We start from the raw sequence: 25,082 nt of genomic DNA on the forward strand, positions 1-25,082 counted from the left end.
TATAGTAGACTGGTTTTTTTTGTGCACCCTTAGCTGATCTTCTGGAATGCCTGGAGGGCAGCTGCAGAATGTGCTGTAGTAGGGGATACAGTAATGCACATAATACAAACACGTTTTATGGCACTCGTGTTTTATCTTTTTGTATGTTGTGTACTGTGCGCTCGTAAACAACTATTTTTTTACACTGTTTTTTCTCCTGCGTTACCGTGTTAATCCATTTAAAAATGTCGTTTTCCGATTCAGATACTCACAGTCAGAGTAAAAAAATTATTCATAGTGTGTATTTATTTTTAAAACAATTATCAAAGAAGTCAGATTTAACTGCTGATTTTTTTAAAAATGCGCAAGTTGTTACTGCCGAAGCTTGTGGTGTGGGTTATCGTACTGTAAGACGGATTTGTGCTGAAGGAAAAAATAATATTAATCCAGAAACACCAGGTGCGGAACCTACATTTGTTTCTCCACGTAAAGGGTATAAACGAGCAAAAACTGTTTCGGAGCTGGATGATTTCGATTCCGATGTTGTGAGGAGAACTGTCCACGAGTTTTACGACCGGGGTGAGTACCCAACGGCTCAATTAATATTAAATGTCGTAAAAAAAAAAACAAATTACAATGGGTGCGTTCGATCAATGCAAAGGCTCCTAAAAAATTTAAAATTTACTTACAAAAGATGTAACGATGGTCGTATGTTTTTAATGGAGAGGAATGATATCGTCGCACTTCGGTGTAAATTTTTACGACAAATGTGTACGCTGCGAAAAAATAAAGACGATCGTCCAGTGGTTTATCTCGATGAAACGTGGGTAAACCAAAACCATTCACGCACCCTTATTTGGCAAAATGAAAATAATTCTGGTGGTCTGAAGGTGCCGACGGGTAAAGGAGGCCGACTTATTGTATGCCATGCAGGATGTAGTCGCTACGGGTTTATAGAAGGGTCAAAATTGGTATTTCGAAGCAATACCGGAAATACCACGGATTATCATAATCAGATGAATGGTGAAGTATTCAAAGAGTGGTTTATTCAACTGCTTAAAAATCTAGAAGAGCCATCAGTTATAGTCATGGACAATGCGCCTTACCATTCAATCCTCAGAGACAAATATCCGAAAAGTAATTGGAGAAAAACCGAAGTACAACAATGGTTAAATGAAAAAAATATTGAGTTCCATCCATTGGAAACATTACCTGAACTTCGGCAAAAAGTTAAAAACCTATTGCCACGTGAAAAAAAATATGAGCTGGATGACATTGCAATTGAAATGGGTCATGAGGTAATCCGTCTTCCACCATACCACTGTAAGTATAACCCAATTGAGTTAATTTGGGCTCAAGTTAAGGGCCAAGTAGCGAAATTTAACAATACTTTTAAAATGGTTGATATTGAGCGGTTAACACACGAGGCATTAGATGCAGTAACAATAGACGACTGGACGAAATGCGTTCGTCATGCAGAAGAAATTCAGGACGAGGACAACAAAAATGAAATAATGAGGGACACCATGATAGAACCAATAATTATGACAATATTACCAGATGACAGTGACTGGAGTGATGATGAAGAAGATATTGACGAAGAAAACCACGGATAACATATGTCTTAAATAATATTAAATTAAAAATTTTTTGTATTTGTATTTTTTTTTAAATTTTTTTTGTTGTTTGGTTTGAATAAAAAAATTAATTATAGTAATTTTAGTAAATTATGTTTAACTCTTTCGGTCCTGATTTCTATCTAAAAATTCATAATGGTGTAAAAAAAGTAATTATAAATAGATAATATAATGATAAAATAATAATAAATAATGGTTATGGTGTATAACGTCTTTGTTAACACTATTAAAATTGAAATATAAAATCATTTGTATAGGAGTTTTGGAGTTTAGGAGTTACCGTGTTGATTACGCGTTGAAATGGTTAATTTAAAAAAACGCGGCAATTTATTTAATTAGATTATGAACCACTTAGGCGAAACGGCCGCTAGGTTCGCGACGGTCATCGGCCACATTTCATGTCGCGGACTATAGTTGCCAAGAGTATATTTCCGTCTTGGTTCATAAAAAAATAAATGAATGTTAGTTGTTTTTAAACAGTAATTAAACGACAGATGTGTGAGTGTGTGTGTTTAAATGTCTCGCGTTATTATATAGTGTGTTGTAGTGTTTATTATAAAGTAATCGTGTAACGGAAATGACGATGGAAAAATAAGAAATCTAATTGACGCGTAAAAAAACACAATATAAAATAAACACAACAATTAAAATCTTAAGACACCACAGGGATTTATTATATAACGTGTATAGGAATAGGTATAATATAGGCAAGCCTACTATGATAAAATATACTCTTCACCTGTACAATTTTTTACTTAGGTGGGTATAGGTATTAAAGTTGTGTACCAATATGGTACATAATATTATATACTATAGTTATAGCAGAGACGGATTTACACAAGACAAGTCTTAAAATATTACCAGCAGTAAAGGCAACTTGTTTTTTGCAATCTATCAGTACCTACCTATAATTATTTTTCCTTAGGTACCTACTTTCGTTATTTTCTAAAAAAAATTAATATTTTATTAAACAAAAATAAAAACTGACTGATACCTGGATCTGAGGTGCGTCGACTTGGCACCAATAAATCGTCAACCCCCCCCCCCCTTACATACCGAATTGTTTTGTACCCGATTTGCATCCATTTGTACCCTCCATAAAAAAAATTGTACCCCTCTCCCTTTTACGCAAAACCAAATCCCCCCTTTCAGGTGCTGTAACGATGTGGTACTGGCACACAGCGTCTTTATTGGATACGCAGTGCTTGGTGTTTTTCAAAATCTTTGTTTTTTGGTTTACCTAAATGTAATAACTCATCGACGGTAGTAATTACATTATATTACTATTGTATACCGCAAGTATATAAGTATATTGTTATTTGACAAAATTACTTTGTTATATTTTACTGAATAAAATGTTCAATTCTCAAGTTATAATACAAAATCACGTTTTTGATATAGCATCAATCTACTCCATAGAAGTATAGAACTACTTTATTTAAAACCCGGTAGTCGAGTTTTGGACAAATCACAAGTACCTACATAGTGGTAACTTATAAAAATTCATATTGTAATTTAATTAGGTACCAAAAAAATATAACTTCTCAAACACTGTGTCTAGAAAAACTGGCGGGATAATGCATTCGAATAATAGACTATCAATAAACTTGCCCACCAGTTTTACATAGTTAAATTTGGCATGCGAACTATAACTGAAATAGAAAACCAGAATAGGTACATTGCTGATCACAAATATTTCTGTAAAAGTGCATACGATTTATCAACAGACCGTATAGGTACTGAGTATAATATGTAAGTTCTACGGATTTATCATAGTCAATAATATATTTTATAATAATATCTGGCAATCGTCAATCGTCGACATTCGTCGGCGACGATTAATAATTCTAATAATTTCACTGAACAAAAAAATAATAAGCCATCAATATAGACGGACTGTTCGTTAAGCTTACTTTATTATAATGCAAGTTTTAATACAAACTCACACATTTCGTTATGATCAGGTTATTTTCATAAAATATTTCGATACTTTCAAGTTTCAGTTCGAAGCGAGATGAAGATGGATGAAGATAGCAGTTTATTCGGCGACGGCGGCACTCTAGCTAGGTTTCACCGGAAGATTCGATGTTTACGCGTAAGTTTGTTTTCATATTATTACTATTTTATATTTACTTTAAGACTTAAATTAAATATCTATTGCCATAGACAATGTGTAAACTTGGTGAAGTAAAAGCGTTTATAAGTTTAATCGTATTATAATACGCGAGACCGAACAGTCCAAAGGCCGTTTTCGTTTCACCACGCCAAGTTTAATGGAAGTTTGTAATTTGCACCAAATTAAAGATATGTAATTTGCACCAACTTCAGGTAGTCCAAAATAGGAATTGTAATTTGCACCAAAATTAAAATCGATTAATTTTTCGATAGTATCTCAATAGTACCAACAAGTTTCTATATCTTAATATAAATTTGGCTGGAACTTAACTTTTATAAAAAAAAAAATATGGAACTTAACTTTAATAAAATAAAACATATATGGAACTTAACTTTAATTTGACTGGAACTTTAATAAAATAAAACTTATTTGGAACTTAACTTTAATTTGACTGGAACTTAACTTTAATATAACTTATTTGGAACCTAACTTTAATAAAATAAAACATATTTGGAACTTAACTTTAATATAACTTATTTGAAACTTAACTTTTATTTTCACTTTTATTCCAGTCAAATTAAAGTTAAGTTCCCAAAAAGTTTTTATTAAAGTTAAGTTCTAGTCAAATTAAAGTTAAGTTCTAAAAAAAGTTTTTATTAAAGTTAAGTTCTAGTCAAATTAAAGTTAAGTTCTAAAAAAAGTTTTTATTAAAGTTAAGTTCCAGTCAAATTAAAGTTAAGTTCAAAATAAGTTATATTTTATTAAAGTTAAGTTCCAAAAAAGTTTTTAATAAAGTTAAGTTCCAGTCAACTTAAAGTTAAGTTCCAAATAAGTTTTTATTAAAGTTAAGTTCCAGTCAAATTAAAGTTATGTTCCTAATAATTTTTTCCTTCGCTGGAACTTAACTTTGATATTTCTTATATGGAACTTGACTTTCATAAAAACTTGTATGGAGCTTTAATTTTACTGGAACTTACCTTTGATAATACTTATTTGGAACTTTAATTTGTCTGGAACTTCCCTTAAATAATACTTATATCGAACTTAAATTTAACTTCGCTGGAACTTGACTTTGATTCCACTTCAGTGAAAAAAATGAACCAAAATTATAAATAAAAAAAAAACTAATTTAGTATTTTAATAACATTATCAATTAAATGGCTTTTCATATTATTATGAAATGGAGACATTGGTATTTTTAAGTGTATATTAACATGATGTATTCGATTCCAATTAGCTCCATATAAATTTGAAGACGTTATGTTAATTTTGTAAAACTATATCATTTCATTTTGCTCGAGCTCATGACAGACAAAAAATAATAAAATAACTTAAACTAATGTTCATATTTGATCAGCATTTTTAGTCAAAGTAGTTCTATACTTCAATGAAGTAGATTGATGCTACATCAAAAATGTAATTTTGTATTAAAACTTGAGAATTGAACATTTTATTCATTCAAATATAACAAAGTAATTTTGTCAAATAACAATATACTTATATACTCGTATACAATAGTAATATAATAAGTAATATTACCATCGATGAGTTATTACATTTAGGTAAACCAAAAAACAAAGATTTTGAAAAACACCAAGCACTGCGTATCCAATAAAGACGCTGTGTGCCAGTACGACGTCGTTACAGCACCCGGACGGGGGCTTTGGTTTTGCGTAAAAGGGAGAGGAGTACAAACAATTTTAGGGAGGGTTCAAATGGGTACAAATCGGGTACAAAAAGATGAGATAGGTCTGAAATCGATCGGTTGATTTCTGGTGGTTCCGGGTGCCAGGACGACGTCATTACAGTACCCGGACGGTGGATTTGATTTTGCGTAAAAGGGAGAGGGGTACAAATTTTTTTATGAAGGGTACAAATGGATGGAAATCGGGTACAAAACAATGAGATATGTTAGAGGGGCGGGGCTGTCGATTTATACGCACCTCTGGATCTGTTTGTAATTTGTCAAATCGTCCTTATAATCATGAAGATGGCAAATATAAGATATTTATAATTCAGTAAAAGTTAATCTCCAAACTATTATGTTCTCAAATCGTTTTTGCAACCGAATTAAAAAAAAAAAAATGATTTTTTTGAATATCGATACCGACTAAACACTGTGATTTAAATTTCTACTAACGCGTATTATTGTCGTATTAAAGTGTACCTGACGAATAACAATTATTATTCATCCGTAAATCGTCATAAATCGGCCACAACCATCACGAATCATAATATTCTAATTGGCTTTATTACAAAAATGTGACGTCCTAAGCCGGGGTTGTCTATAGCCATTTCGCCTGACGTACACGGCGGCGGCGTATGTGTAAAAGGTTATAACTTATATTATACACAGCACGGACACCATAATTATTGTACGTCACTACAATATAATACAGTATTATAATATTATAAATGCCTAATGCTCTGCAGACTTGTTCGGAGCTCCAATCCGGGGTTTGAGGGCGCATCACGACAGCCACAGCCGCCGCCACCGCCGCCACCGCCGCCACCACTACCATCACTAACGAGCGATCGTTACGGGTTTTGACGAGTGTGATTTTCATTTTGTTTTTGTTTTTAATTAAACTAAAACCCTTTGTAAACACCGTGTATCTATATATACACACACACACACACACACACACAACCGCATACAAGCATCATCATTCAAACCCGTCACGTGCACCAACGTATATTATACTATTATGTACGTATACGGTCGTCGTATAATAGTCTTCGTCTCCGATTATCGTTATTAAGTAAATAATAATACGTCGCCGGTGTTGGAGAGACTCGAAAGAGCAAACAACCGTTAAAACGGGCATATTTATTAAAATGTTGATGCAAAGTCTTGTTACAATGTTTTTATAACATATTTTAGTTTATTTTATTAAGAACACGGGCCCAAAGTTATAACAATACAATGAAAGAAACTTTTTAGTACATTTATACAATAATTAAAATAAACTAGGTTACACAATTATACTATTAGATATCAATAACAAGTAAAATAAGTATAATAATAGTCAGTGGCGTAACTATGGGGTAGCGAGGGGTAGCGGTCGCGACCCCCAAAATTATTATGGGGTCGCAAGAGTATCATTTTGCTACCCCAAAAATATTTATATAATTTGATAAAAAAAAATCGTCGTATTATAGATCGTTTAGATATGTAAATCCTTCATACTTAAATATGTTTATAGAGTACATGGGGAAAGATGTTTTACAATATAATAGTTGAGAACTTAATAACAATAGCATATATCTGGACTAATTTATCTAAAATTATGGGTCCTCATTGGCAATCCTAACAAGTGATTGGTTCATGGTATAGTTAGTGGTACATATAGGAATAAGAAAAGGAGAGTTGGCTCTAGAGAAAAATTATGGGATTTCAAAGTTGAGGTAATTTAAGAGGGAAGGGAAGTCAATATCACCATTTAGTAGCTTACGAAGAAATTTTATATTACCTTCAATCTTTCTGACAGCTAGAGAGGACAGGCCAAGAGACTGGAGTATAGTCCACACGTACATGTTCAATTTTTAGTACAAAATCAGAAAAATTTAGGAATTTTCACTAAACACGCTATCTATTTTCTTGGACAAACTCAAATTGTAAGGATCCCATAAAATCGCGTCATACTCTAGTGAAGATCGTACACGGGCACAGTAAAGAGCCTTGATTGGAGCTACTATAGTTTATAATAACTACAAGCATCATTTCGGGAAAGAATAAACGATATTATTATTAACTGTTTTTCTCGCTGTTTGAGGCGCAAATAGAGTGTCACGCAGGTTAGTTATACTAAGTATTTGTATTTAGTACCTATTATTATTATTGGTTTTTGTTTATAATAACTATTTAGACATCAGCTACTGCATGGTCGACAACAATTTTAAATTTTCATTGGGCTATAGACATTTCAGATAGTTCGTAACTATAGTAAGTATATGAATACGGAATAATTGAATCTGGTTATCCATCTAATATGACGAGGTATATATAGATAGGTAACTGTTAATACCTTTATTTTTTAACATAGACATGTTTTTGGGCCGGGTACAACTATTTTCCTAACCAATTTTCACGAGGCCGATTTTCGTAATGCTTTGTTTATTGCTATGGAAAAGCAAATCAACAATAATAATAAAAAAAGAACCATAGCGCGTTACTAAATATTTTTCCTTTACAAGGAAAATCTATGAATCATAAATATGTTTTTGTCAATAAGTAACCGTGACAACGAAAACCTTACGATAAATCGGCCAGAAACATTAATAAAATGTTTATCGTGTATCCAGCGCAAAAACGTATTTATGCTAAAAAAATTTTGATTAAATGCCCAACAAAATTTAGCATGCAACTAGATATTTTTCACTGCACTATATACCCAAAAACATATCGATCATTCCTTAATTTTCCTTGCAGAGGAAAAATATTTACTATGCTATTTAGAATATAATAATATAAAAACGACAATAAATAATTTTGCTTTTTTATACTTAGCAGTTTGTCCATATTTAAGCCAGCACTATTTTGTAAAATTGTTAACATTGCCAGTTTAAAAATAAAATTTCGCGTTCACAGTGATTTTTAATTTCCATCCAATTGATCAACAAAAACTAAAAAAGGCAAAATTTCATTATTTATTATACATATATTTATATCATACGCGTTATACCAATACGATATAACGCAAACATAATATACAATTATTGTTAACGTATATATAAGTAATAATATATTAGTTTACCTTTAGGTACGCGTGTCGCGCGAATACGGGGTGGTTCTCTTATCACGGCGACACCTTGGAAAATACAATGAATTATTACATTTTAAGAACTCGTACATCTATACCCACACCTAAACGAATACCTACTGATGGTCATCATAAAAAAAAATGCGAATTTGCATGCGCTGATGACGATTTAAAAACCCACCGTGCATGATATATATTATGTTCCTGTATAAGACGTTGGCAGCAGGAGCAGGGTCGCGACGAAAGAATCACCCTGTACGGAAAAAAAAAAACTAAACAGAGATTTTTTGTGCTCTCCAGATTTTACACACACGCGCTCGCTCGCGCCCTTGTGGCTCGATCACGAGCGGTCTCCGGAACTAATTAACCGCGTGCGTGTGTTCCTATATTATATTATGTGATGTGCCGCGCACGACTGTAATAATAATAACCATAATATAATATAATAAAGTCGCTGAAGTCTGCGCCGCCGCCGCCGCCGCCGCCGCCATCGTCGAGACGTCGTCTCGTTTCGGTTAATCTTCCAAAACGTTTGACTGCGTACGCCGTGCTGCAGCAGCTCCAGCCCGGGACCGCATGTCGATTTTGTTCTGATTAACCCTTGTTTGTTTTCGTACGTATTATACATATATATATATTGTATAATGTGCGTTACGACGAGGGGCGGATGCAATAACAACAATATTTTTCCAGTCCGCCCGGCAGGGTCTTCCCGGCCATCCCGCGGGGTAGTCGAGATAAAGATGGATATATTATAATATATTATAGGTATATCTGTCGCGGAGGGAACTTAGCGGTAGCCGCCGCCTGCACGTCGTCACCGACGCGCGTCACGGTCCGAGTGCCTTCAAAGGGACGCCGCCGCCGCAGCCACCACCGCCGCCGCCACTGCCGCCACTGACTGTCCCTCGTTATCACGGTCTCCGTAATTGGCTATATATTTAGGTAGGTATAGTGTTATGTATATAATATACCGCATCCCGCACAATAATAATTTTATTTACTGTGATGTGCAGTTATCATAGCAGGACGCCCGTTCAGCAGTCACCAACAGTTCGGCGGCGTAAGAAAAAGCGCAGTCCTTTGGCAATAGCTACACACCACATCTGTTAACCCACCAAGAAAGCTTCGACAAAGATGGCGTAGAGGCCTAAATGGAAATAACCAACAATATAAAATAAATATATATATATGATAATTATTCACCAAATTTTAAATTATTTCTAAGGTACTACACTTAAAAAGAAAGAAAACGTATAAGTTGTCTAGTAGATTAGGTATGGAAAAAAATACACAACAATTATTTCAGTTCTCCTACATAGTATTTCCTATATAATAGATAATATGCTTTTATATACATCATCTTCATCGATATTTACATGAAGTTAGAGAACAACTTTCTGTGTCCGATAGTTTGAAGTATCGGGTGAATAAGGTATGTTGTAGACTTAAAGTACACGAATACGTGATCATATATTTATCGAAAATGATAACTAGAATTTCAATCAATCTAAATTTACGATCATAAATCACTTTTAAGCAGCATAATATTATATAGTTCTCTAAACTAAATTAATAGTTATCACATCGATTACAATAAAAAAATATTTTATGATGATAGTAAAACCAAACACGGTTCTATCCAGGATTTGAATCGTATGTTATATAATTAATTCCATGTAAATTTTTTACTATACACTTATCTTCATAAGTCATAACAATCAATTAAATAAAAAAATTGTATTGAAAATAATATATAGGTATGTGTGTTCATTTTAAATCAATTAGTTTCGCCTATTGACTATTATTGTGCATATAGCATACAAAGAATAATATAATTTAAAGATAATATATATGAATTATGAATACAATAACGTATTGTTGAAATGAACAATATAGAAATTACAGTTGGTGCCTTCACATTATTATAAACAACACAAAAGATATGGAAGTATAATTGCTCAGTTTTCATGTAATTTCTTGTTTTTTTTTCTTTTAATGCCTACGAGTAGTATCACGGGTTATATTATAATCTGCATATGATAAAGTAATATATGGTAATATTGACTAGAATTTATAACTATTTGAATTAAAAAATTGACTATAAACCTTTGGAATTGGTTCATATTAAAACGTCTTAAAGAGTTAAGTTGAAGCAGATTCGTTTTTGACAGTATCAGCTGCAACAACAAATAAAGTCAAATGATTGTAATATTATATAAGAATTTATAAAATACAGAAAATATACTGCAGGATCCGTAACGGAGACGCATATAAGATGCTAAAGGCTTATCGAAATGGGATTACTTATTATACCTCACAGTTGAACAGAACAACTAAATAAAATATATTCATCTGTGACTCGTCGGTACCTAAACTCAGCCATTTAGATTACAGATTACTCACATGACCGGATTAAACTTTTTTCCATGCATGATATTTTTGCAACCTTACAATTGTTCTGTCGCTCCTAAAAATTTGCCATCATATATTACATAATACTTAACTGCAGCCCTATATATTATATACGGGCTAAACTGCTTCACATGATAATATACTCTTAGGTATATAATAATATTATTATATAGTGTTACTAAACTAGCATTCGTTTTCAGCAGATTACCGATATTATAATGGCTTCATCGTTTTAAGAAAATTTAGAATGTATAATTTTTTTTCCTCGCGTAAACCGTGTGCGGTACACACGATGCGTCGTGTAGTAGTTGTACACCTATTATAGCCTATTTAACCTACGTATATAAACGTAAAACTGTAAATGTATGCGTGTCGACGGTGTCCGGATGAGGACAGTAACGATCAGCTCCGAAGCCTGGAGGTGTATAGTATTATTGTCTTCGCGGTGTGCCTGCAGCACAGCTATGAATTGTAATATCTATTATATACACACGTCGTACAGAGATGTGAGTTAGGTAACCATTTTGTGGAGTTCATCAGCCGTAGATATTATAGCGATGACACGGTGTCGGCATCGGCGGCAACTCGGATAATTTGATACCGCGGCTATCGGACGCACCGATGTAATTTCCCCGGAGACGAGACCTGTTGCACAGTGCAAGTGTTTATTAGGAGCAAAAGGATTGGAAATAGATCAATTGAACTGGTGAAATTACACGTTCTGTCCGGCGGTGTCGGCGCGCGTTGTCTTGTGCCCTAATAACCACATTTTCGTTTAAACTTAATGCGTATACATCGCGCGGTATAACATAATATAACATCGTATACAGCGTGTGTAAGTATCGAACATATATATATACAGTATATACCTATATATACGCGCGGATAAATGTGCGTCGGTATGTACCAGTTCTATGTAGGTATAATATACGGCCAGAGAAACGGCGTCGGTCGGTTTTAATGATAACGACGACGATACACACAGTAATAACAACAATCATAATAATATAATATACATAATTCTGTACACATGTATAATATACACACGTCATATATAATACGAGCGCGACCGACAGCACATAATATTATGCCCCGAAGGGTGTACGCGATATACTTTTTTCCTCCGCGCACCTACAATACGTGTAGAACTACTACACTCGCGTAGGTACATATAAACATTATAATACGGATAGTATACATAATAATAATAATAGCAGTGTAATATACGCGCGCGCGTGTGTGTGTGTGTGTGTGTAGGTATATAATATTATACGCTGTACCTATATTATCACTGCGATGAGGTGTCGGAGAGGTACAATTTAGACTCGGACTTCTATAATATTATAGCTGATGATTGATGAAAATATTGTATTAAAGCGCGCTACCGGATTGAAAACTAGTTCTCGCGCGGCCGTGCAGCACCGCGGTCATCGGCGGCGATTTCTTTTCGTACTTTGTGATAGGTAGAAAAAAAATATATAAATAAATAAATAAATGCACCGCGCATGTGATGGTAGGTACCTACCTGCCTGCGTACACCGGCTATATTATTATTATTATAATACGCGCGTATAGTAATTACCGTTGGCGTTATACCATTCATCACTGATTAATAAGAGACATTTTTCAGAAATATTTATCATCCAATCCATTATGGAACATGGTAATAATAATATGTATAGGTGCGTGATATGAAATTATATGCGTTGCCTCATATTACGTATAGGTGTATAATATTATATGCTGCGCCCGCGAGTGTATAATAATTATCTACTAATTATTTTTGAAAGCCAAACCTAATCACACCGTAATCACGCTGCAGTATCCGCCGTTTTTACACACGTTCAAATTGATCGTTCACTAATTTGTGTTTGTGTTTGCCATGTGTCTGTGTGTTACGCAATACAATATAATAACGTATACGCATAGGTAGTTACAAATAGCCATAGAGAAAAAATGAACGAGTTCCGACAAAATATCACTTACCTACCCATACTATATATTATTTTCCCATATTATTCGTTGGTTAAACCGTAGACAACAGCACGAGTACATCATCATAGTATTGATAATTTTTCAGGAGACCATTGAAACTATTTAAATTGTACATGGTACTAATCATTGACACGCGATATCACTCATTTTAGTTTTGGAAGGAAAGTAATGATTTTATGGTTACCTATCGTACGGGTATATCATATTATTATACACAAACACAGCACAATGAGCTATTCCATTAACTCGTTACTAAAACTCATTTTGGTCAAAATTTATTTCCCAAATTAAACTTAATTGTTATTTTCAATTTTGATTCCATATAATATCATAAATTATTATTCACTTACCTACCGGCTACCGTGTAGGCATAGGTACAGACATAATAATATTATTACTAGTTATCGCGTTTAACTGCACAATATTTAAATTGAAAATAATTAAAGTGCTCTGCAGAATTTATTTTATTTTAAAATCAACTGCTTAGTACATATTATATGCACGGCACTGCCAATAAACATGTACTTATTATAACTAAGTATAGGTAATGCAACATGGGCGTTTCGTACTTTCGTCATATACCTAGGTAGATAAATACGCACAATCGTCAATTATTGCCCGTGTCTTACGTAATAAGTCCATTACGTTATTTACGACAATAGCATATTATAATATATTATGTACCTACTCTAAACGGCGAACCCTTCAAAATTTAATTATACTCACATAATAAATATGAATAAGCATATATGCGTATACTTGCGATTATAAACAAAACCAGGCATGGAGTGACGATATTTTTTCGAAAGAAAAAAATAGAATTATGTTTTATAATATATTATAACAATTGTACAATGTACATAATTGTATACCTTAGACGTGCAGCATGCAAAAAAAAATATAATTTCATTATAAAATCATCACTGAAATGTTCAAGTGGATTTAATGAGCGGAATCGATACAAGCAGCTTTTTTTGATGATCTCCGCGTTGTCTTATCCTATTATATTTTTTTTTTTTTTTATTACTTTAAAGCCTCAACAACTTATTATATTTACTGTTATTACTGTTATTATTGTTTACTATTATTAAGCTTACATATTTTAAAATATTACTTATATATACAGGTACAATTTACAATACATTTTATAATATTACAATAAGATTATTCTTGGTATGTGCAATTAACGTAGGGGAAAACATCTAGGAAAACATATGAAATTATATGAGGTTATAAAGTTTGGTTATTTTTAGGAAAGTTAAAATATTAATAGAATTTTCATAATCCGGTCCGAGTGCTTCGTAGAGGTGTTCTGGAATGTTTAAGGAGGTTCTGGTATCTGTAAAATTTCAGCAGTGTAGAAGGACGTGTTTGATAGTTAGAGCTTCTCCGCAGGTTGTGCATTGGGCAGGATCGTCGTGTCTCATGAGAAAGCTGTGTGTAAGCCACGTATGCCCGATTCCTATTATATTATAATGTAGTGAATATTAGTGTTAGCGATTTGTCTAAATACCTACCTACGTGTAAGTCATTGTACAGCAAACGTAAAATATGTATTTTTATTTGCATTTCAAATTATATAATATATACCTACTTACATACTACTATTATAGAGACTTAGGTATCGATATAATATTATATGCTTAAAAAAACGTGGAAAAAAGTTCAAATGGCTAAAATATATGCATATAATCGGCTGTGCAGTGCCTGAATATAAGAAAGTTAAGGAATGATAAACATTTATGTGTAGCTTCTTTTGTACAACAAAAAACATATCTATCAAATTATTCGTAACTATGTAGATATATGTATGTATGGTTTTGTATTCATAGGACTCACCGACCGTGCAAAAGCGATACGTTTGCCCGATATGGCTATAATCTGTTTTTTAAAAACCAGCAATTTTCTATAAGTTATAACCTACAAATATATAATTAGTTGCTAATATGTAATTATTGCACAGTGTCTAAAACGCACAAGACTTAACTACACCAAGTGGTTTTACATATTATTACCTATCTGCCAGTGTTCAAATCACGGGCGTATAGCATAGTATTGTCGTATAGTTTTCCCGTTTGTATAATAATAATAATATATAAAATGTGATTACAACACAGTAGGTCATTGACTATGTACCTAATACGGCAGTGCAGCAGTTAATAAAGAAATACGATATAATTTACGTATACTGTTTTAAGTTATCGCTGTACACGAAACTATATACTAAATAAAACTTTTATTGCGTTATTACTTATAACTATGTGTGTGTGTGTGTGTGTGTGTTCAATACGGGCTTGTCATTAAAAAAATAATATTTTTAAGTTGATTATAACACATTGAAACATCACGAACGTTATGGGTACATTTATTACGCTTAAAATATAGCATGTGCGTTATCCCTCTGTAAAAAAAAAAAATGCATTTTATATCCTGGCAAGGTGCTTTGCCGTGTTCGATGTATACATGAGTAATAATATATTATATTATCACATGCGTTTTTTAATAGCTTGTCGTAGCTTGAAGACAGCAACGTTCATTTAATTAAATACCTGTACAATTAACATGTTTATTCCTTTGACGAAATTTTACTACCTAGTACCTACTTATATTTTCTCTAAAAAATATTACGACGTTCTGGTTTGACATGTTAGTGCCAACGTTGCCATTTATTGTTTAAAATCACAATTAGCCGAATTCGTTCATACCTATCGAAATATATTTTACAAAATTGGTATGTCTATAATATTGTGCTTATGAAGAACCTATATAAAAATTAGAGAAATTTATTTCAAAATGCACACTAATAGATCTTAATTTTTTAATCAAACTAATTTAATTCTATATACCTTTGTGAATTTATTTTTTTTTTGCATAGAGCCTCAGTTTATGGATGTTATTGGACTAAAGATTGTTTACTAAAGATGTTTTTAGATACACTGATACACACAAAACTGATTTTGTTTTAGATTCTGAGCGGAGCGATGAATGTATTGATTTTACAATGATGTGTTTTATTTTTGTTATTTGTGTACACGATAAGTTGTTGAAATAATGCTTAGATTTTCAATATAAGTATCTTGTTCGATGGGAAAGTGAATATATGGTTGGTGCATTCGAGAGGTCAACATTTAAAATTTCACGCAAATCGGTTTTCGACAAAATCGATTTTGGTTTTTGGTGTAATTTTAAAACAAACGACCGTAGAAAAATGAAATTTTCACTGGTTGTTTATATTAGCATTTTGTATACACGATAAAATTTTCAAAATATTTTGATTTGTTTTGAATTATTAATAGACATTTTCAGTTTCCAATTTTTTAGTTTTTTTTACTATGAATGTTAATAACATTTTCTTTAAAAAGCTTGAAAATTTTTACAAGGCTCCTGATATATTGTTACAATATCAGATGAAAAATATTAAAAATACTGTCATCATTTTTTTTTACAAACATTAAAGTTCGAATTTTGACAAAATACATTAAAACCACAAAAATGTGCAAGTTATTTTGTTTTATAGGTTCATAAAAATTTTTCTTTTTAAATCCAAGATTTTAAAATTGAATACAAGATTCCTCATAAATTCAACTTAAAAAAAATATACAAAGACATATAGCGGGCGGTAAAATGAAAATCCCCAAAAGTGTTGGGCGCGCATATCACGCGTATCCCCTACACAACCAGAGACTGAAATCTATACCACAGTCCTTACAAAAACCTTTTGGTTACATCTTATATTCATATTATGAACTCGTTGCGTGACGCGTAAACAATAAACATTTTCCTTTCGTAGAATAATCTGGTTGTTGCATAGATCCCGCCTGCATAGTGCATTACCTTTGCCGTGACCAATAGTAATCACTATATATTGATTATAGTGATTATATATTTTTATTCTTGTTTTAATATAGTATTTACTGGTCCGTAAGTTTATAGACATTCTAATACATTCTCCCGGCAGTGTCAATAGACACAGTGTTTGAGAAGTTATATTTTTTTGGTACCTAATTAATTTACAATATGAATTATTATAAGTTACCTATGTAGGTACTTGTCCAAGACTCTACTACCGGGAAGCCATTGGTATTTATGGTACAGCCTTACGAAGTTCACGATTTTCGGTGTTTTACGCACCCGTACAACGCTTAAAGTTTACCGAGCTTAAGTATAACAAATTAATTTTTTTTTTAATCTAGGTAAATCAACGTTTTAAAATTGATGATGCAAAAATAATTCTGACACCCACCCATGGTGGATTTACATAACAAGTCGAGGGATGTTTTTGATTTTAATTGTTCGAGCAAGCGCAGTGTGCGAGTGACTACACCTGATATATTATATGAAAATACCAAAAAGTTCAATTAGCTATAATATAACTTAAAAATAAGACTGACCGCCAAATTCAGACTTCTCTGTCGTTTTCAGTTAAAAACTAATGATTTTCGGCAATTAATTTTTGAAATATCGTTCATAATTCGTTGTAACTTGTAATTTATATACCTATTTTAAAAATATTATTCGTTGGTAATTGAAACGTCTAAAATGTATTATTATATACAAATATGATAATAAACAAATAATAATAACTCAACTTAACCGGTTACGGTATTAATAATATTTAATAATATCAATATAAGTATAGTATACAATATCCTAGGCTGTCAAATCGTCTCCACTTGGAATCGTTTTTCGTATACAATGATATTATATCATTGAATTCAAATGTAACACTATCCATAACAGTCACCCACTTGTACCCTACTGTTCAGCAGAGTCACTTCCAAATTTTATTTTTTTTTAATTGACCTCCCTTCTTATTTAAATTCTGACAAACGAGTTTTGGTTAAGTATATACGGCCCTGTCTACGGCCAGTAAAACAATTAGGATTCTTGGGGTCCCGGACAAAGTCAATGTATTGGACCCTGAGGTATATGTATACAATATTTGTTTATAGGTTACCTATACAAAAATAAATAATGATGGTGATTTTTTTTTAAAAACCTAAAAAATTTTTTGTGAAGGCCCACTGACCAGTGTATTGTTATTAAAATATAACTACACTTTTAGTGTTCTTTTTTTTATTATAAATATTAATTAAAGCTTTCCACACATAAAAGTAACTCAATAACAATAAAACAATAAAACACTATAAAAATATAATTTTAAAGATAAATATAGGTATTATTATGGATAAATAGGGGCCCCTTGTTCTTCGACAACAAATTAGATAGCATGATAAATTATAAAAATAGATATTTTTATTTAATATATTTTATTTGATTTAAACATTAGATTACAATGCAATTATTTAAAAATTTAAAGTAGATGCTGTGCGCCGTCGGGGCCCCTTGAGCCAACGATTAGCAACCCTCTACAGGGGCATTGCCCCGGCTGCCCCTGCGGTTGTTGCGGCACTGTTATAACTGGTAATTCAGTTATTGATATTATAATATATATTTATACTATTTGAAGAAAAAAAGCATATAACTAGAGCAGTAAAGTAATATATTATATATTACTATAGTTTAAGGATTATTAAGAGAATATTTTTGGATTTTTTAGAACATATTAGAATCATATTTTAAACCTAATAATCCATTATTTACTTATAATTAACTTATATTATTGTAATATAATATAAAAACATGAATAACATTTTGTTAGATAGTTTATTTAAATATTATAATTTTTCCACTTGAATTCGCCAACGACCATACCACGTTGAATACACCAGCTCACGTCCGATCACTGAAGTTGCACCAAGCTTGGGAAAACTACGTGCCGTTGGCATTTTTTGCTTTTTTTATAAACTTTACTTCTTTATTTATTAAAAGAAAAAAATTTAAGTAAAATTTGTCGATTTATGTTCATACAAATGATTTAAACTTACTAGTGCCATTCACTCCAAATTCCCTTAGTCCCTACACCCTTGTTTTGTCAATATAAATAATGTCCATCGCGTTTACAATTATTAACAATTCATAACTTTCTTAATTTAATTTTGTTTAGTTCGCCAAAGCATTCTAGCCAATTAATATACCTACTTGTCTTATTCTGTACTGAAACATAATCATATAGAATATAATATGCCTGTTATTATTGATTAATGTATTATGTATTAATTGTATACCTACGCACCTTTACAAGTCATTATATTATTTTTTTGTTATCGCTATAAACGTTTTGTATGTCAAAATAAATGCCATTCGATTTTATGTGTCAATACTCAATTTAGTCGTCGTTTGCCTTTGCTCTTTGCATATGCAGTGAAATCTCGATAACTCGAATCGATGACAGGCACAAAAACTTTTATGGCTAAGGATTGAAAATTTAAAACAAGGCTCCACGTAAATAGGTTATATATAAATTACTTTATTCACAATAATATCATCAAATATACTTGGTAAAATCATAGGCTGACTGACCGTTTTCGCTCAGAATCGTTTTTCTTATACAATGATATTATATCATTGAATTCAAATTTAACACCATCCATTACAGTGACCCACTTGTAACATACTGTACAGCAGAGCGACATCCACTTATCCACCTTTTTACAATTATTGTTCATATTTTTTTTAAATTAAGTTCATAATTCATATTCAATGGTATTATTTAATTAATTGGTCATTATAATAAAACAAACATTGACACTGACTATTACAAACACCATGTCATGTTTTGAATTTATTAAAGCTTTTATTATTGTAAAATAGAAAAATAAGAGAAAACAAACTGATAATTTAGTTTTTAGATTCTGAGTGGAACGATGAATGTATTGATTTTAAAATGATGTGTTTTTTTAAAATTTTTTTTTGTCTATGTACACAATAAGTAGTCGAAATAATGCTTCGATTTTCAACTTCAGTATCTTGTTCGATTAGAAAGTGAATATTGTTGGTGGTTAAGCATTTAAAGTTCAAAAATTGACAAAATAATGAAAAATCACGAAAATTAGCAAATTATTTTGAGTTAAGAAAAAACTTAGAATATTTTTTCGGTTATTTTATTGAGATTGTATAATATTATTCGTGGGTACTTGAAACTTCTAAAGTATACTAATATATTATATCTATGATAGTATCACGGTTTTTTGTTGATGTATAACGCGTTATAAGTACCTAATGGATATTGTGATATGATTAATTTGGAATTTATTATAGGTCAATTATTTTTTTTAATACTATAGATATGTACCTATATAATGTATTAAACCTAGACTGACATACCGTCTCCGCTCAGAATCGTTTTTCTTACACAATGATATTATATCATTGAATTCAAATTTAATCCCATCCATTATACAGTGATCCACTTGTAACCTACTGTACAGCAGAGCGACGTCCACTAGCCCACCTTTTTTATTATTAATACTTCAATGTTGTACTAAATGACAAAAAAAAATGTATAAATAATTTTTTTTGTTAGGTAATTTGTTCAAGGTTTATTCGGTAATTACTAATTACAAATGTAAAGATTATCTAAATGATCTTTAATCTTAATGATATCTTACAAAATAATAAATAACTACCTAAACATATTTGGCAGTATTTGTGTATTATTTATGTTTTTATATAAAAGGTTCATAATAATAATAATAATACTGCTGTATGCATAATACATAATAATAGTATTGGAAACATTCATAAACACAACATATTTGGAAAAATAATAATATTTTATTTGGTTAGATACTAAGTGTAAAATGTTTAAGTATATATTATACATTTATACGTTTGTCTATTAGATTTAATAAAGATTTATAAAAGTATAGAATAAATATATTGAGTATTAATGTACAAAACTACAAAAGTATATGAGAACATAAAAAATTAATTGACACTATTGGCTTCAGCCAAATTACTAAAACACCAACTTATACTTCATATTCGACTTCATATTATAAATTAACACAAAATTGTGTTTTTATAAAAAAAAATATCTATGCATAATTAATTTTAAGATAAAAAAAAATCCTTAAAATTACATAATATAAATAAAATCACAAAATTCGAACTAGGATCAGACATACTGTACTAAATAAAATCACATAACTAAAAAAAAAATTGAAGGAGGGTGTTGGCGCCCGCAGGCAAATGCAGTTTAGAAAACAAAAAAAAATTTAAAAAAATATATTATTGTAGGAATGCACATTTCAAAGTCTATACAAAAAATTCAACTAGTCACATAACAAAAAAAAAAATTGAAGGAGGGTGTTGGCGCCCGAAGGCAAAAGAATTTTAGAAAATAAAAAAAAAATTGAAATTAAAAACTTCAAACTAAAATGTCCAGAATCTTAAACAGAAAAAAAACTATTCAAAATATTTAGTTCATTGACGATGGATTATTCAAAGTGCACCAGGTTATCAATGTTCAAAAAGTATATACAAAAATTCAACTAGAGTTACATAACAAATATAAAAATTGAAAGAGGGTGTTGGCGCCCGCAAACAAATGCATTTTAGAAAACAAAAAAAAATTTAAAAAAAATATTATTGTAGGAATACACATTACAAAGTCTATACAAAAAATTCAACTAGTCACATAACTAAAAAAAAAATTGAAAGAGGGTGTTGGCGCCCGCAGGCAAATGCATTTTAGAAAACAAATAATATTGAAATTAAAAACTTCAAACTAAAATGTCCAGAATCTTAAACCGAAAAAAACTATTCAAAATATTCAAAAAAATTGAAGGAGCGTGTTGGCGCACGCAGGCAAATGCAGTTTAGAAAACAAAAAAAAATATTATTGTAGGAATGCACATTTCAAAGTCTATACAAAAAATTCAACTAGTCACATAACAAAAAAAAAATTGAAGGAGGGTGTTGGCGCCCGAAGGCAAAAGAATTTTAGAAAATAAAAAAAAATTGAAATTAAAAACTTCAAACTAAAATGTCCAGAATCTTAAACAGAAAAAAACTATTCAAAATATTTAGTTCATTAACGATGGATTATTCAAAGTGCACCAGATTATCAATGTTCAAAAAGTATATACAAAAAATTCAACTAGAGTTACATAACAAATATAAAAATTGAAAGAGGGTGTTGGCGCCCGCAGGCAAATGCATTTTAGAAAACAAATAATATTGAAATTAAAAACTTCAAACTAAAATGTCCAGAATCTTAAACCGAAAAAAACTATTCAAAATATTCAAAAAAATTGAAGGAGCGTGTTGGCGCACGCAGGCAAATGCAGTTTAGAAAACAAAAAAAAATATTATTGTAGGAATGCACATTTCAAAGTCTATACAAAAAATTCAACTAGTCACATAACAAAAAAAAAAATTGAAGGAGGGTGTTGGCGCCCGAAGGCAAAAGAATTTTAGAAAATAAAAAAAAATTGAAATTAAAAACTTCAAACTAAAATGTCCAGAATCTTAAACAGAAAAAAACTATTCAAAATATTTAGTTCATTAACGATGGATTATTCAAAGTGCACCAGATTATCAATGTTCAAAAAGTATATACAAAAAATTCAACTAGAGTTACATAACAAATATAAAAATTGAAAGAGGGTGTTGGCGCCCGCAAGCAAATGCATTTTAGAAAACAAAAATAAATTTAAAAAAAAATATTATTGTAGGAATACACATTACAAAGTCTATACAAAAAATTCAACTAGAGTTACATAACAAAAAAAAATTGAAAGAGGGTGTTGGCGCCCGCAGGCAAATGTATTTTAGAAAACAAAAAAAAATTGAAATTAAAAACTTCAAACTAAAATGTCCAGAATCTTAAACAGAAAAAAACTATTCAAAATATTTAGTTCATTAACGATGGATTATTCAAAGTGCACCAGATTATCAATGTTCAAAAAGTATATACAAAAAATTCAACTAGAGTTACATAACAAATATAAAAATTGAAAGAGGGTGTTGGCGCCCGCAAGCAAATGCATTTTAGAAAACAAAAATAAATTTAAAAAAAAATATTATTGTAGGAATACACATTACAGTCTATACAAAAAATTCAACTAGAGTTACATAACAAAAAAAAAATTGAAAGAGGGTGTTGGCGTCCGCAGGCAAATGTATTTTAGAAAACAAAAAAAAATTGAAATTAAAAACTTCAAACTAAAATGTCCAGAATCTTAAACAGAAAAAAACTATTCAAAATATTTAGTTCATTAATGATGGATTATTCAAAGTGCACCAGGTTATCAATGTTCAAAAAGTATATACAAAAAATTCAACTAGAGTTACATAACAAAAATAAAAATTGAAAGAGGGCGTTGGCGCCCGCAGGCAAAAGCATTTTAGAAAACAAAAAAAAATTAAAAAAAAAATATTGTAGGAATACACATTACAAAGTCTATACAAAAAATTCAACTAGTCACATAACTAAAAAAAAAAATTGAAAGAGGGTGTTGGCGCCCGCAGGCAAATGCATTTTAGAAAACAAATAATATTGAAATTAAAAACTTCAAACTAAAATGTCCAGAATCTTAAACCGAAAAAAAACTATTCAAAATATTCAAAAAAATTGAAGGAGCGTGTTGGCGCCCGCAGGCAAATGCAGTTTAGAAAACAAAAAAAAATATTATTGTAGGAATGCACATTTCAAAGTATATACAAAAAATTCAACTAGTCACATAACTAAAAAAAAATTGAAGGAGGGTGTTGGCGCCTGCAGGCAAAAGCATTTTAGAAAACAAAAAAAAAATTTGGAAAAAAATTTAGAAAAAACTATTCAAAATATTAAGTTCATTAAAGAATGATTATTCATGGGGCACCAAGTTATCAATTTTCAAGTCAATACAAAATATTCAACTAGAGTTACAGTACTGAAAAAAAAAAAATTGAAGGGAGGGGTTGGCGCCCGCAGGCAAATAGATTTTACTGTATGAATACTCATTACAAAGTACAAACTAAAATGCCCAGAATCTTAAACAGAAAAAACTATTCAAAATATTTAGTTCATTAAAGAATTACTCAAAGGGTACCAGGATTTTCAATGTTTAAAAAATTTGGCTAGAGTTAAAATCATAAAAAAAAATTGAAGGGAGGTGTTGGCACCCGCAGGCAAATCGATTTTAGAAAACAAAAAAAAAATTTGGAAAAAAATTTACATTAGAAACACACATTACGAAGTTCAAACTAAAATGTCCTAACCAAATCTTAAACAGAAAAAACTATTCAAAATATTTAGTTCATTGAAGAATGATTATTCATGGGGCACCAAGTTATCAATTTTCAAGTCAATACAAAATATTCAACTAGTTACAGTACTAAAAAAAAAAAATTGAAGGGAGGGGTTGGCGCCCACAGGCAAATCGATTTTAGAAAACAAAAAAAAAAATTGGAAAAAAATTTACAAAAAACTATTCAAAATATTTAGTTCATTAAAGAATGATTATTCATGGGGCACCAAGTTATCAATTTTCAAGTCAATACAAAATATTCCACTAGAGTTACAGTACTAAAAAAAAAATTGAAGGGAGGTGTTGGCGCCTGCAGGCAAATTGATTTTAGAAAACAAAAAAAAAATTTGGAAAAAATTTGACTATAGGAACACGCTTTATGAGTACACCGTAATATATGTATTAGAAAATGTATAAAAACGAATGTAATTTTTAAAGGATGCATAAAAATTAAATCAGAAAAAGGTCCTGCACGGACTCTATTATGTGATTGTAATTTATGAAGGACACAAAATAATGTTTAATTTTAAATAATATTGTGTTTGGCTGGGTCTACAGTCAATATTAAATAACAAACTATAAAGTCTAAATGCAAATAAAAACATAGTCAGATATCTGTTTTAGTCTTTGTAAATATGTGCGGAAAAAAATTAGATATAGTACAATGTAAAAAAATGTGGAAAGAAAACCCTGAGAATTCTTTGACAGTAGGATAAGAAAACACAAAACTATATATTAAATTAAAACTATTGATTTTATACATTTTCTATTTACAAAAGCTCATAAGTATTGAAAACCTTATAAAATCCTAAAAAAATTATATTTTGTTATATTTTAAAATACATTTTATAATTTGTTGTGTTAAAAAAATTATTATTTAATGTTGGCTGTATTTAAGTTTTTAATAACTATACTGGTACAACTCTAGCTGACATTCTTTAAGACCGTGTTAAAAACTATAATAATTAGTTAACGTCTAATTTACTGTCCTATCCTAACCTAACCTAACATAACCAAATTAATAATATTTAAATATTTT

General features: G+C 30.8%; 1 protein-coding gene across 1 annotated transcript; it reads left to right on the forward strand.

Moving 5' to 3' along the window:
• Window positions 1-698: 698 nt before the first annotated feature.
• Window positions 699-1,595, forward strand: LOC132953038 (uncharacterized). The gene has a single exon (XM_061025587.1). The coding sequence runs from the start codon at window positions 699-701 to the stop codon at window positions 1,593-1,595; it is 897 nt and encodes a 298-aa protein (XP_060881570.1).
• Window positions 1,596-25,082: the final 23,487 nt, after the last annotated feature.

The sequence above is a fragment of the Metopolophium dirhodum genome, chromosome 9, assembly GCF_019925205.1.
Source record: "Metopolophium dirhodum isolate CAU chromosome 9, ASM1992520v1, whole genome shotgun sequence".
Taxonomy (NCBI): domain Eukaryota; kingdom Metazoa; phylum Arthropoda; class Insecta; order Hemiptera; family Aphididae; genus Metopolophium; species Metopolophium dirhodum.